This window comes from Netta rufina (genome assembly GCF_964035555.1).
Source record: "Netta rufina genome assembly, chromosome: 12".
In the NCBI taxonomy this organism is placed as follows: domain Eukaryota; kingdom Metazoa; phylum Chordata; class Aves; order Anseriformes; family Anatidae; genus Netta; species Netta rufina.
The window spans coordinates 15,510,173-15,522,732 of record NC_140135.1 but is presented as its reverse complement, the minus strand read 5'-3'; the positions used below and the strand labels follow the sequence as shown (position 1 = coordinate 15,522,732).

General features: G+C 61.5%; 2 protein-coding genes across 2 annotated transcripts; one reads left to right on the top strand and one right to left on the bottom strand.

Annotated features, from left to right (window-relative positions):
• The first annotated feature begins 159 nt into the window (after positions 1-159).
• On the top strand, positions 160-6,768 carry CSTF2 (cleavage stimulation factor subunit 2). Its single transcript, XM_084293972.1, has 14 exons — positions 160-246; positions 353-431; positions 758-927; positions 1,240-1,376; positions 1,506-1,625; positions 1,724-1,867; positions 1,995-2,118; positions 2,444-2,506; positions 4,538-4,679; positions 5,043-5,194; positions 5,494-5,771; positions 5,925-6,050; positions 6,330-6,455; positions 6,585-6,768. The coding sequence occupies exons 1-13, from the start codon at positions 189-191 to the stop codon at positions 6,450-6,452; spliced, it is 1,716 nt and encodes a 571-aa protein (XP_084150098.1). The 5' UTR covers positions 160-188; the 3' UTR covers positions 6,453-6,455; positions 6,585-6,768.
• A 969-nt stretch (positions 6,769-7,737) lies between these two features.
• Positions 7,738-12,543, bottom strand: NOX1 (NADPH oxidase 1; the record flags this gene model as incomplete). Its single annotated transcript, XM_084294350.1, has 13 exons — positions 7,738-8,159; positions 8,247-8,371; positions 8,544-8,690; positions 8,843-9,005; positions 9,086-9,321; positions 9,470-9,562; positions 9,668-9,806; positions 10,065-10,246; positions 10,321-10,466; positions 10,548-10,632; positions 10,713-10,823; positions 11,218-11,313; positions 12,499-12,543. 13 exons carry the CDS (start codon positions 12,541-12,543, stop codon positions 8,033-8,035), a joined length of 1,695 nt encoding a protein of 564 aa, XP_084150476.1. The 3' UTR covers positions 7,738-8,032.
• Between the last annotated feature and the right edge of the window lie 17 nt (positions 12,544-12,560).

Sequence of the window (12,560 nt, the reverse complement as noted above, 5' to 3'; positions counted from 1 at the left end):
GGACCCGAGGGACCCCGCGGAGCCTACACGGGGGGCATGAGGGGGCATCCAGCTCGTAGGGCAGCGGGGGGACCGCGCTGTGGCCGGGCTCCGTTTCTCCCCGGAGCGCCTTCCCGGAGCACGGCGCCGCCGCCGCCGCCTCCTCCTTGGGGCCCGGCGGAAGCGGGGGGCGGCGCTGTGCGGGCGGCATGGCGGGGCTGGCGGTGCGGGACCCGGCCGTGGATCGCTCCCTGCGCTCGGTTTTCGGTGAGGGGTGGCGGGGCTGGGCTCCTCGGGGAGCCACGGGGAGGTGTGCGGGGGGGGGAGGGGGCGCCGGGGCTGAGAGGCAGCGTTTCTGTGTCTGTGTCCGCAGTGGGGAACATCCCGTACGAGGCCACCGAGGAGCAGCTGAAGGACATCTTCTCCGAGGTCGGGCCCGTGGTCAGCTTCAGGTGAGGCGCTGGGGGGGGGCTGGGCTGCAAACGGCTGTGGATGAGGGGCTCGGGGGCAGCTGGAGCCCCGCAGGGACAGGCAGGGAGCGGGAGGTGCCCCGGGAGGCACAGCACTGCAGCTGGGGGCTGTCCTGGGGGCACCCATGGGCCTGCACACAGGAGGTGTTTTGGGTCGGGCTGAGGGTCTGCTGGCACACACCCTGAGCTGTCTCAGCCACCTTTATGCTGCTCCCAGGGCTCCTGCGTGGCCTATCCTGACAGCCGGGCTCTGTGCCTGTGCCTGTGCCACCCGTAGCGCTGACGCTTCTCTCCCCCTCGCTGCGCAGGTTGGTGTATGACAGGGAGACGGGAAAGCCGAAGGGCTATGGCTTCTGCGAGTACCAAGACCAGGAGACGGCCCTCAGCGCCATGCGGAACCTCAACGGGCGAGAGTTCAGCGGGAGGGCCCTGCGTGTCGACAACGCGGCCAGCGAGAAGAACAAGGAGGAGCTGAAGAGTGAGTCTCAATTTGGTAGCGCAGAGAACTGGTGTTGCGCTGGCTCTGGCCTTTTTGGTGTTACAGTGGGTGCCTGTTCCGTGAGTCTGGTGAAAGGGGAGCCTCGTGGAGCCAACATGCTCCAAGCAGCACAGCAAGCAGCTTTGCTAGAGGGGTGCTGGGGCTGAGCTGGGTTTTCTGTTTCCTCCATGTTCTGCCTGTTTTTGCTGCCTCTTCTTAATGGCATGGCACTTCCCTTCTGGTGAACAGACAGTTAAAGATAGTTCATGTTGTTGTGTGAGATCACAGCTTCTGTCCCAAACTGTGTTGCAGGCTTGGGCACCGGTGCACCCATCATAGAGTCACCCTATGGGGACCCTGTCAATCCTGAAGATGCTCCTGAGTCCATCAGCCGAGCGGTTGCCAGCCTGCCACCCGAGCAGATGTTTGAGCTGATGAAGCAGATGAAGGTGAGTGAAGGGGAGGGCTGCGCTCCCTGCTTTCTGCCTGAGCTCAGCACCTTCTATCACAGCTGCCCATGCCCTCGCGACCTATGTCGTGCCTTGTCAGAGCTGTGATCTGTGTGTGTGTATCCTCAGTTGTGCGTCCAGAACAGCCCCCAGGAAGCCAGGAACATGCTGCTGCAGAACCCCCAGCTGGCTTATGCCCTGCTGCAGGCCCAGGTGGTAATGAGGATCGTCGACCCGGAGATCGCACTGGTTTGTCCCTTGCTGCCTCTTCTGGGGCTGGTAGGATATTGGTGGCAGCCTGTTGCCGGGGGTGGAAGAAGACTCCTTTCTCCTCCTTCTGCTCCTAGAAAATCCTGCATCGCCAGACCAGTGTTCCTCCTCTGATCCCAGGCAACCAGCAGCCAGTGCCAGGACCTGGGCCGGGACCAGGGCCGGGGCCGAATGCCCAGCTGAACCCCCAGAATACCCCATCGTCCCAGCCTCAGCCCATAGTAAGAGCCTCGGAGCTGCACTCACCGTGCTGGAAGTGACAGGCATTGCCAGCACTGGCTTTCCCAGCTGGGCTGCGTGTGCCTGGGTGACAGGGCTTTGCTGAGGCCTGGTTTCTCTCCCGGGCAGGGTGGCATGCACGTCAACGGCGCTCCCCCTCTGATGCAGCCACCTATGCAGGGAGGAGTGCCAGCACCAGGACAGATGGCAGCTGCTGTGCAGGGCCCTGGCCCTGGCCCCATGGCTCCAGGAGGTGAGTGCGTGGTGTTGGGCTGAACGGTGCCTGGGCTGCCCCGGGCAGGCGGGTCCTGCAGACAGCCCCCCTGTACCTTCCCGTGACCGGAGGGCTCGGCCCTGTGGGAGCATTTGTGCTCCCGTGGCTGTGGACTGTGGTTGTGGCTGCTGCCAGCAGCAGGTCAGACAGTTGGCTTATCTCCGTGGGGAACCAACAGCAAGAAAATAAGCTTCCGGATGCTACCCCAGGATCTGGGAGGGGGTAGGTATTTGGGGCCGAAGGAATTGGTCAGCTGCGCAGGGACAGCCAAGGAGGGATCTGACCCGTGCCTTTTCCCTCTCAGGTGGGCTGCAGCCGCAGGTCGGCATACCAGGAGGAGGGCCTGTGCCCTTGGAGCGTGGACAAGGTAAAACAGAGGTTAAGTTCTTGCTGTGTGTTACGAGAGCCTCGCTCCAGCAGGGGCCCAGGCTACAGGTACTGAGCAGTGCTGCACCAGGAGAGCCCCTGCCTGCAGCCTTGTTTGGAGATGGGGCAGCTCCTGTAGCACTGGGCCACGTCTGGGTTTGTTCGCTTAGGCGCAAGGCTGTGGTAACGGCTCTCCTGCTTCCAGGGCTTCAGCCCATGCACCAGTTTGTTCCCAGCTTGTTTTGCACTGCGTTGTGCAGACATGTCCTGGAAACCAGGAGAGCTGCCAGTCCCCACAGAGCCCCAGAGGGTGGGTTGTGCCTGTGTTTTCTGTCTCTCTTTGAGCCCGCATCTGTCCCTGTGCTTGTGCAGGCAGGCAGAGCTTGCTCTTCTCCAGTCCCTGTCCTTCTTTGCTGCCTGGGTGCTGGGAAGCAGCTGTGCTGCCGCGGTGTCTGCCCGTGTCTCCCTGTGCTCCCCGTGCCGTGCCCAGCAGAGGGAGCTGAGTCTTTGCTTTTGCTTGTGATAGTGAGTGCAAGGCTTGGCAGGGAATTTTGCAGCGAGCAGTTGCTTGGCCCTTCCTCCCTCCCTCCCTCTGCAGGCACGGTCTGTGCAGCCCAGCCCTGGAGCCGGATTCCTTTCCGTTCCACAAATTGCGTGGCTGCCCCATCAAGCCATGTGCCGAGGGTAGCGCAAACAAGGCAAGGCGTTCCTGTTCTTCCAGTAGTAAGGCATGCAGGGAGCGAACACCTCTCGCCTAGATTTGTATCTTAGGCCTTGTTTCAGGAAGGTGGCGAACCTGTTCTGAGATCCTCCAGCCTTAGATATCTTTAGGGCAGCTGCCTGTCGTTTTTCGCGGGGTGAGCACCATCTTCCTGAGAGCGGTCCTGTAATTCCTGGCAGTTTTGCTGGTACCCAGAAGGTTTCGAAGAGCAGGCAGAAAGCTGGTGCTGAGGAGCGCCGTGGGGAGCTGTGGGCAGGAGCTGACTCACTGCGCTGTGGGGCACAGCGTGGCCCTGCAGCTGTGCTGATCTCTCTTGGCAGGGCGCTTCGCTCTCCTGCCCTGCGTGCTCACATGGTGAGCGAGGGAAAGCTCTGCCCAGTCCGGCACGCTGCCGAGCTGGCTGCCGTGCCCACGATGACAGCGGTGGCGTTAGTGGAAGAGGCTGATACAGCCAGATGGGCAGCAGGCAGCATCTTCTCGATGGGCGTCCTGGGGGACGCCAGGGAGCGGAGGTGATTCAGCAGGCCCCCGCAGGCTGAGGCAGCGCTGTCCCCGAGGCTGAGTGCATGTGTGCATACACTATTTACGTGTCTGCTCTTCTCCCTCTTTTCCTGCTGCTTGCCCAGGGAACCTTCAGCTTTCGCCCGTGGGACCTGCCAGGCCTGCGTCTATCGAACGCGTTCAAGGTATCCCGGCACTTGCCAGCTCCCCGCTGTCGTGGAGCTCGTTATGGGGTGTGCAGAGAGCAGCTGTCACCCCGCTGTGCTGAGGGCCGGGGACTGGCATACCCTTCTGTGTAGTCTGGCAGAGTTAGGAGGAGGCAGGATCTTCTCCAGGGGCAGAGAACGCACTAGTGCTGTGCATGGAGAGTCACCAGTGGAAAAGAGAGCCTGCTTGGAGGTCTTCACCTAGGATCCAGCCCCCTCTGACACCTTACTGCCAGGAGCCTTCCAAGTCTTGCTTTGCTCCTGGCCCCACATCAGCACGGCGTTGATGCCCGCACTCGTAGGGATCACCACGGGGGCACCCACACTCAGTTTGGCCACCTGGTGCTGTAAGGAGCCTGAGGTAGAACCAGAGAGGGAGAGAAAGGGATGAAACAAGCACCTAGGGAAAGGGGTTTTGAGCACCTAGGGAAAGGGCTCTGGCCTTGTGCGAGGGGCTGCTCCCCCGGCAGTCCATACAGCACATCTGCCTGTGCCGGGGAGCAGGGAGGCTGTCCACATCCCGGCCCCGAGGGTGCTGGGGGACAGTCTGAGCAGAGCACTGGTTGTGCAGATCCTCACAAGTTCTTGTGTGTCTTCCTGGCAGTGCCCATGCCAGATCCGAGGGCCCCCATGCAGCGTGGACCTCTACCTGCTAGTGGCCCGCCGCCGCGAGGCCTTTTGGGAGATGCCCCGAATGACCCTCGCGGAGGGACGCTGCTCTCAGTCACTGGAGAAGTGGAGCCCAGGTGAGGGGAGAGGGAAGGAGAAGAGCCCTTCGCACTGCCCCCTGCCCAAGGGTGACCTCTTGCTGAGGACAGGGATGGCTTGAGCCTTCCGGGAGTCACATCTGCCCGCTCGGAGGCCTGTGTGCTGCTGACCACAGGGGCCAGCCCCCTTTCCCCGGGGATGGGACATCCCCAGGGTGATGCCAGCAGCCCTGTGACATGGGACTGACAGCACTCGTCCCCGTGCCAGCCTCGCCCTCCTCCCCTGCGGCCGGCTTTGGGAGCAATCCAGCGCTCTGCCCAGACCGTGCCAAGCCAGTGTCTGATTCACACTCTCGCTTTTTCTCTTCCTCCTGCTTTGCTCTCCTCGTCTCTCTGCGCCAGAGGTTACCTTGGGCCGCCCCACCAAGGAGCCCCTATGCACCACATGCCGGGCCACGACAGCCGTGGCCCCCCCCATGAGATGAGGGGGGGACCCATGGGAGAACCCCGACCACTGATGGGAGAGCCGCGGGGGCCCTTGATGGATGCTCGAGGTGAGAGAGGGGGCATGAAACAACGGGTGGCTGAAAGCAAACAGCTGAGGGGGCAGAGTGGAGCCCGCTGCCTCAACGCAGGACATAGGAAGGGGATTTGGGCAGTGAAATGACCCCAAGGCAAGGAGGAAGAGTCCCACAGAGCAAGGGACTTCCTCCAGGCATGCCTCCTTTGTCCCTGGCCCTGCATCTTCCTGGCATTTACTAAACCCCCTGGCTGAGGAGGCAGCGGGCTCGCTCCCACCCCACCTCCCCCAGCGCTGCTCCCTTCTACAGCTTGCCTTGTCTTTCCTCTGTAGTTGGAAGGGATCCCCGAGGGCTGGAGCCACGAGGATTGGAGCCACGGGGGCTGGAGCCCCGGGTGATGGAGGCGCGAGGCCTGGAGGCACGAGGCCTGGAGCCGCGGGTCCTGGAGCCACGAGTGCTGGAAGCCAGGGCCATGGAGGCCAGGGTCATGGAGCCCCGTGGCCTGGAGCCTCGCGGGCCTGGTCCCAACCCACGTGGCCCGATGCCTGGTGGGATCCAGGGTCCTGGACCGCTTAATATGGGAGCCAGTGGCCCACAGGGGCCCCGCCAGGTACTGCAACACCTCTGCTTGGCTGATGGGGCACCCGCAGCATCTCACGGGTTGGGGCTGGCTGTGTGGGCCTCCATCTGATCATTTCCTCTGTGTTCTTGTAGTTGTTGAGCTGAGCCCAGAGACCCCTCAGTCGTTTTCTTGTGCCCACAGGTTCCTAACATGGCAGGGGCAGGCATGCAAGGAGGAGGCATTCCTGGAGCAGGGGTCCAGGGAGCTGGTCAGCCGGGAGGCTTTAGTCCTGGACAGAGTCAGGTCACCCCCCAGGATCATGAGAAGGTGAGTGGGCAGTTGGGAAGGGATGAGACGCTGGGGACAGCACTTTCTGCGTGCCTTACCACATCAGAGGACCACTGTGCCTCAGGGAGTTTGTGCTCCAGAGGTGCCAATCCTGCCACGTTTAGAGCAGGTGGTTATTTTGCCCTGCTCTGCTCGGAGCCTGGGCAGCTTGCAAGTCCTGCTGCAGAGGAAACTCTGTCCTTCCAGCATCCACCTCCTGGCTGTGGTAACCCATAGCTGCTCAGGCAGAGCACCTCTGATTCTCCCTTCTCCCCACAGGCAGCCCTGATCATGCAGGTTCTGCAGCTGACAGCAGACCAGATCGCCATGCTGCCCCCAGAGCAGCGCCAAAGCATCCTTATTCTAAAGGAGCAAATCCAGAAATCCACGGGGGCACCCTAACAGGTGACATCCTTAACCCTGCTGCAGCCTGTGCCTGCTCTCCTTCAGTAGATCAGGGAGCTGCTCAGTACGGGGCTGCCCTGCCTTTCCCCTCCGTGCGACGGCTCACGCCCATCCCTCTCCTTCTTGCAGGCCTGGCAGGTGTGTGGTGGAGATGCCATCTGCCTGGACATGGAAGGTGCTCCATGGCAGCTGCTTCCTGTTGTTGTCCAAGTTGATGCTGCGTTTTCGGAGACGTTCCTCTTTGCTACCCAGTGTTTTCCCTCCCATCCGTCCCTTTTTCTGTGTGTATATTTTATGATGTTTGGAATAAAGTGGGAGGAGGGTTTGAGTAAAGCCATGTCTCAGGCTGCCTTGTATGGTCATGGAGGCAAGGGGAGGACTGCTGGGAACAGTCTGACCTGGCTCCAGGCTAGTCCAGACCACTCTTTTCCCAGCAATAGGGCCAGAAATACTCTTGGGATTTATTATATATTCGCTAGGAATACGGTAGAAAACATCGGCCTGCAGGAAGCTGAAGTTGTCACCTGGAGAGACTGATGGGAGACCAGGCGTGGGTAACAAGTGCTGGAGGCAAATTCCGTCTGCCTTCCTGAGGGCTTCTTTGCAGCAAAGGTACTGTCTTGTTGTGTTTCCCTGCTGGAAGATGACTTGCCATCGAACCAGGCAAGCAGACTGCAGGGAGGAGGTGTCTGGCTGATGAAGGCAGCCCGTGGGCCCAAGCAGTGAGCGTCCCGTGGCACGGGCTGAGCACCCTGCTGCAGAGCTCAGCTTTCTGTTCCCGCCAGTGAGGGCAGGAGGGCTCCATATCCGATTGCTGTATCGCTTACCATACCTGCCTGCTCCACGAGGGTGCTTTTTCCCTCCCCTCTGCATGTGCTCGAGCAGAATTTGCCCTTGCATTTAAAGTCTGGCTGCACTGGTTTGTGGATTGTGCAAGCTTGGCTCGCTGGTACTGCTCAGCCCCTGTGGAGGAAGAGGGCTGGCAGGCAGGCAGCCCCAACATCCTACACTTTACCCCATAAGGTTTATTACAAACCCTGCCTTTTTATGGCAGCCCTGTATGAAGGGCACCCACTCTTTGCCCCCCTTTACCTGCACAGACTGAGCCACCACCCGTGGCTTTTACCGCAAAGGAAAGCAAGTTTAATTTACCAGTGTAGGGAAATAACTGTTTAAACCCCGAGGGGCAGGTGTGGTCCCCGGTGCCTGCTCGGCGTGTCCATCTCCCACCCGCTCTGCCCAGCCCGCTGGGCACTCCCCCTGCCTCTGGCTGGTGTGCGAGCCTTTGTGCTGCCCCAGTGCCACCATCACGACGTGTCTCTGGTTTCCTCGTGGGCTGTGCTGTGCGCTGGGCTCGTTCCCCTCACAGGAACCCTTTGTAGGTTGGGTCAAGAAGGCAGCAGTCCTGGAACCTGGAGTTTGTCCTTGTGAGGGAGGGCCTTGCTGTCTTGCCTGGTTTCAGTGCGTGTGTTTTTCGGCTGATGCTCGTCCCTGCTCAGGCAGACTTGTTCCAAAAAGAGATGCAAGAGCAGCAGGCTGTCTGTTCTCCAATGGCTGCGGTCCCAGCCTGGCTCCTCTTAGAAGTTCTCCTTGTTGAAGTAGAATTTGACCTTTCTGGGGTCCAGGCTGGAGTGCTGGTGACAAGATCTCTGCAGGTCCTTTGCCAACGCCCCCGGCCCGCACAGGAAGACACCGACCACCGACCTGCATGCAGCGAGGGGCTGTGGGTGCTGGGGAGGAGGGGAGGCCTCCAAACACCAGCACCCCAAGCGCCCACGTCCCAGCTCTGACCTGGGGTGTGCCGTGGCCACTGCTGAAAACTCGGCGTTCCACATGGGCCGCCCGAAGATGGTTTTGTGTCTCAGGCCCGTCACCGTGTCCGTGGCAGTGTCGTAGTTGAGCGCCGCGTTGTTGGCCTGCACGGAGCGGGGAGGGTGAGGACACCAACCACCAGCAGCCCTCCCGCAAGTCCCTTCCCCTGGAGGAGCACCAAATGCCTGAGAGGCAAAGCCTTTCCCTGCCTTTCCTCCTGGGCTCAGCTACGAGGTGTCCCCCCCTTGTTGTCATGCCCACCCACAGCCAACTCACGATGCTGGTGTCCCAGCCGGTGAGGAAGAGCCGGTAGGTGAGGAAGTCTGCCTTGCCCGACTCGACCATCTTCTGCTCCAGCGAGGCGAGCAGGTCGTTGAACCAGGCGAAGGCACCCGTGTCCCGGCAGAGCCAGTAGAAGTAAATCTGGGATGCGATGGCACAGGGAAGCAGCGTTACTCAAGGTGGAGCGGAGCAGGAGCAGGGGAAGGACGTGATGCTGAGGAATTTCCCCTTCCAAGCACTTCTGAGCTTGGAGAAACCCATGGGCTGGGGCCAGCTGGTCCTGCAGCCGGTACCTTCTTGGTCTTGAGGGTCTGGTCAGCCTGCTGGAACTTGTACCAGATGGACTTCAGGATGGAGGCGAAGGGGGTGACACCGATGCCTGCTCCCACCAGCATGGCCACCTCGTACTGGAACACGTCTTCGCTGGCCGTGCCAAAGGGGCCGTCCACCTCAATCCTGGCCAAGGGAGGGCCGGGGTGAGAGGCACGGCCTCCCCGAACCTTTGGGATGGTCCATCTGGGAGCTCCCCAGCCTACCTGGGCATCTCCGGCTTCTGCTGCTGGAAGGTGTCAATGATGCGCTCCGTCCAGTCCCCCGCTGCCCGGATGTGGATGGAGAAGAAATCCTCCTCGGGCGCCGAGGTGAGGGTGAAGGGGTGCCACTCCAGGAGGGAGATGGCGGGGCAGTTGACGAAGATGTACTGCCCCACCTCCATGCGGAAGCCCTTCTTCTGCATCTGCAGCTCCAGCACTTTGGCAGGGTGCATGATCGCCTGGGGGGCAGGGAGCAGGGCTCAGCACCCAACCTGTCCGCGCCACCTGGGCTTTGGCAGCGGCCCCTGCCCCTGCTCACCTCCGTGCAGCCACCCCAGCGAGGGCTGCAGCACCGTCTCCTCCCTCCCTGGCTCCAGCACCACCTACCTTGGTGACCACCACCTTCTGCCGCGCACGCCAGACCCGCAGGATCCGTTCAAATACGTAGAGGATGACGGGAGCCAGAACCCATTTCCAGGACTGTAGGATGGAGGAGAGCAAAGGGCTGGAGCATCCTGGGCTGTGCACTTCCACTAAGGGAGCCGGGCACCCCGCAGCCCCAATCCCATCCCGCCGCTGCCCTACCTCTGCAGGGATGCTGCTGAACTCGGGGTTTTTGCAGCAGACGTGCCTGCACTCCTCGTGCTTCTGTACCAGGTACTCGGCACAGCGCCGTGGGTGCACCTCCTCCATGCTGTCCTCCGTCTGCCCGCGCACCAGCCCGCTGCAGGGAGGCAGGGGGTGAGCGCAGGGACCCTCTCCCACCCCAGTCATGGGCTGCATAGGGCCAGCTGGCCTTAAGCTAGCTGAGGCTTGGAACCCCCCTTGCATGGCGATCTCACCACCCTGCTGCACCCCATCCAGCGCTGCACCAGCCTTCTGAGGCAGCCAAGGCCACTCCAGCCCCCCAGGCAGCTATTTATGGCCACTGCCCCTTGCTATGCTGCCTGCTGCTGTTTTGGGAGCATTTTGGGAGCCTTACGCAATGCCGTGGATGACGAGGCCAGCAAAGTAGACGATGAAGAGGTGGTGTGTGTACCAGAAAACCTCAAAGTAGTTCCTCCGGATGAACTCGGTGGAGGACGTGACCATGAGGATGAGCGCCAGCGTGATGATGACCCCGGTCAGCCCCGGGATGGTGGTGAAGGCCACGTACTCCACGGTCTGCAGGGGTGGCAGAGGGACGGGGTGAGCGAGGGCACGGGACAGGGGGCAGCGGGCAGCGGACCGGCGCTCACCGTCTGGTTGGAGTGGATGGGGTTGAGCCACTTGTTGCTGTTCTTCAGGTGCATCTTGGAGAGGATGGCAGCGAGGCTGCCGTCGGTGGCTTGCTGGCTGTCGTTGTAGCGCTCCAGGTTGAAGAGGTGGGCGATGGTGTGCACGGCTGGGAGGGGGACAGGCGGTCACCCGCTGCCCTCAGCCCCGCGGTGCTCGGAGGGGACGCAGGGCAGGGGCAGGACGGTACCTGTGAACAGGGCCAGCGCGTAGGCCACCAGCTTGTGGAAGGTGAGGTTGTGGTCGAGCTGCTTCCGCAGCGTTCGCCTGCAGCACTGCAAGGAGAGACAGCGGGGTTGGGGCAGGGACGGGGACAGGGACGGCCACGCAAGGGGGCTGCCTGCGGGGCACTCACCGAGCAGGTCCCACGGAGGAAGGAGAGCAGGTTGCGGCAGACGGGCAGCAGGATCAGCATGCTGTTGAAGTTGAGGCACTTGGCCGATGCCCGTGCCCACGCCAAGGCAGACTGGGGAGAGGGGAGGTGCGGATGGGGTGAGCGTCACTGTGCCTCGGGCACGGTGCGTCCACCTACAGCCTTGCTGCCCCGTGCTGGGAAAAGTCATGGTGGGATGGGATGGGATGGGATGGGATGGGATGGGATGGGATGGGATGGGATCAAGTGATGTTGAGCTGGGACCAAGCGATCCTGGGCTGGGGCTGTGTGACGCAGGGTGCAGGATGGGTACTGGTACGGAGTGATGCTGGGCTGGGAGCAGGGACTGGGATCAAGGCAGGGACTGGGATGGAGCAATGGTAGAGGATAGGATAAGGAAGAGTTTTGGGGTGCTACAGCCCCTGCCCCGCTACAGCCCAGCCAGGAGGGCTCTGGGACAGGCAGGGTGCTGCCGGGAGCACCTTACCCCAAGGATGGCCCTGGTGTAGAAGTACCGCTCATCCTGGTCGAAGAACAGAAAGTAGTACGTGAAGAGGAAGACGTTGATGCCCAGCCAGGCTGCCTGCAGGGGGAAGCCAAGGGCTTGTGAGGGACCCTGGCCCCAGGACCCCCTCACGCTGCAGCACATGGGTGCCGGCACAGACAGAGGACGTCAGGACTGCGTCCCGTCCCGCTTCCTTATGGTGATTGCTGCATCAGCATGGAATCGATGGGACGGGGGAGCGAAGGTGAGGAGAGGTGCGGGAAGTCTTGCAAAATAACTGTCTTGTCACTCACATCCTTGTGCATCACCCTCACACGGGGAATGAGGAAAGACTGATAAAGGAAATATCTGCACGACGTGGGGCTGTTGCGAGTGGGAAGGGCCCAGGGCAGGCACCGAGGGTGGCAGGGACTGAGCGGGAAAGGGCCGGGAGGAGGAAATGTTGCAGGAACTCATCTGCCCTGGTCCCACAGTGCTGCTGTCCCTGTGGCAAAGCCCTGCTCCGCTGTGCCAGTCTCCGTATGGCACTGGAGCTGGGCTATTTCACGTTGGTAAATTTTTGCAGAGCTCCCACAGCTACTCTGCCTTGGGTTCAGTTTTCGTTTAACACTTTTAAAAAAGCAAATAACCCAATTTTCTGTAAACCCTCCCCCCATCTTTTTCCCAAGTATTTGCAGCTGGCTGTTGTGGCGGCAGCGCTGTGGATGCTCCAGCTCCTCGGGCACCGTGCAGCGCAGCACCAGGGGATTTTCCTGTTGGCTGCAGGCTCCCAGCCCCAGTAAGGGCTCGTGTGGGAGGTTCCCACTCTCACATGGGAAGAAAATGCAAATGGAAGTCTCCCCGGCCAAAACAGCTGAGAAAAGCAGCGGGATTTTTAATTCTCACTCTTCTCTGCTCGTGAGTTTTGGGGGAACACCTCAGGGAAGGGTGCACTACCTCCCCACCCTGCTGTAGGGCTTTGATGATTTTTGGCATTTGGGCTGCGACTGGGAACAGGCGGCCAAGACCTCAAGAACCCCTGCGGGCTTCACCCAGCACCCTGAGCACCAGGACCCAGCTTTCCTTTCATTCCCGGTTTCCTTCAGATGGGACCCACAGCCACCCCTCCGCCACCCTCGGGACCGCGCACAAACCGAGGGGATATTTGTTCCTCCGTGGCTGACAGACCGAGCCAGGACAGCCCCAATTTCCCCCCAAAGCCCCCGGTCCACACGCAGCCCCTGCCCCTCCATCACCCCAGCACCCCAAGCCCCAGGGACTCACGAGGACGGCGGCCGAGAACCAGTGGTTGACCAGCCAGTTGCCCATGCTGTGAGGTGCCTGTC

Excerpts from the sequence above, each read along its gene's own strand:
- CSTF2 (XM_084293972.1), top strand. The coding sequence starts at position 189 with ATGGCGGGGCTGGCGGTGCGGGACCCGGCCGTGGATCGCTCCCTGCGC. Across the intron at positions 247-352 it reads CTCCCTGCGCTCGGTTTTCG|TGGGGAACATCCCGTACGAG; the intron begins GTGAGGGGTGGC and ends CTGTGTCCGCAG. Across the intron at positions 928-1,239 it reads GAACAAGGAGGAGCTGAAGA|GCTTGGGCACCGGTGCACCC; the intron begins GTGAGTCTCAAT and ends ACTGTGTTGCAG.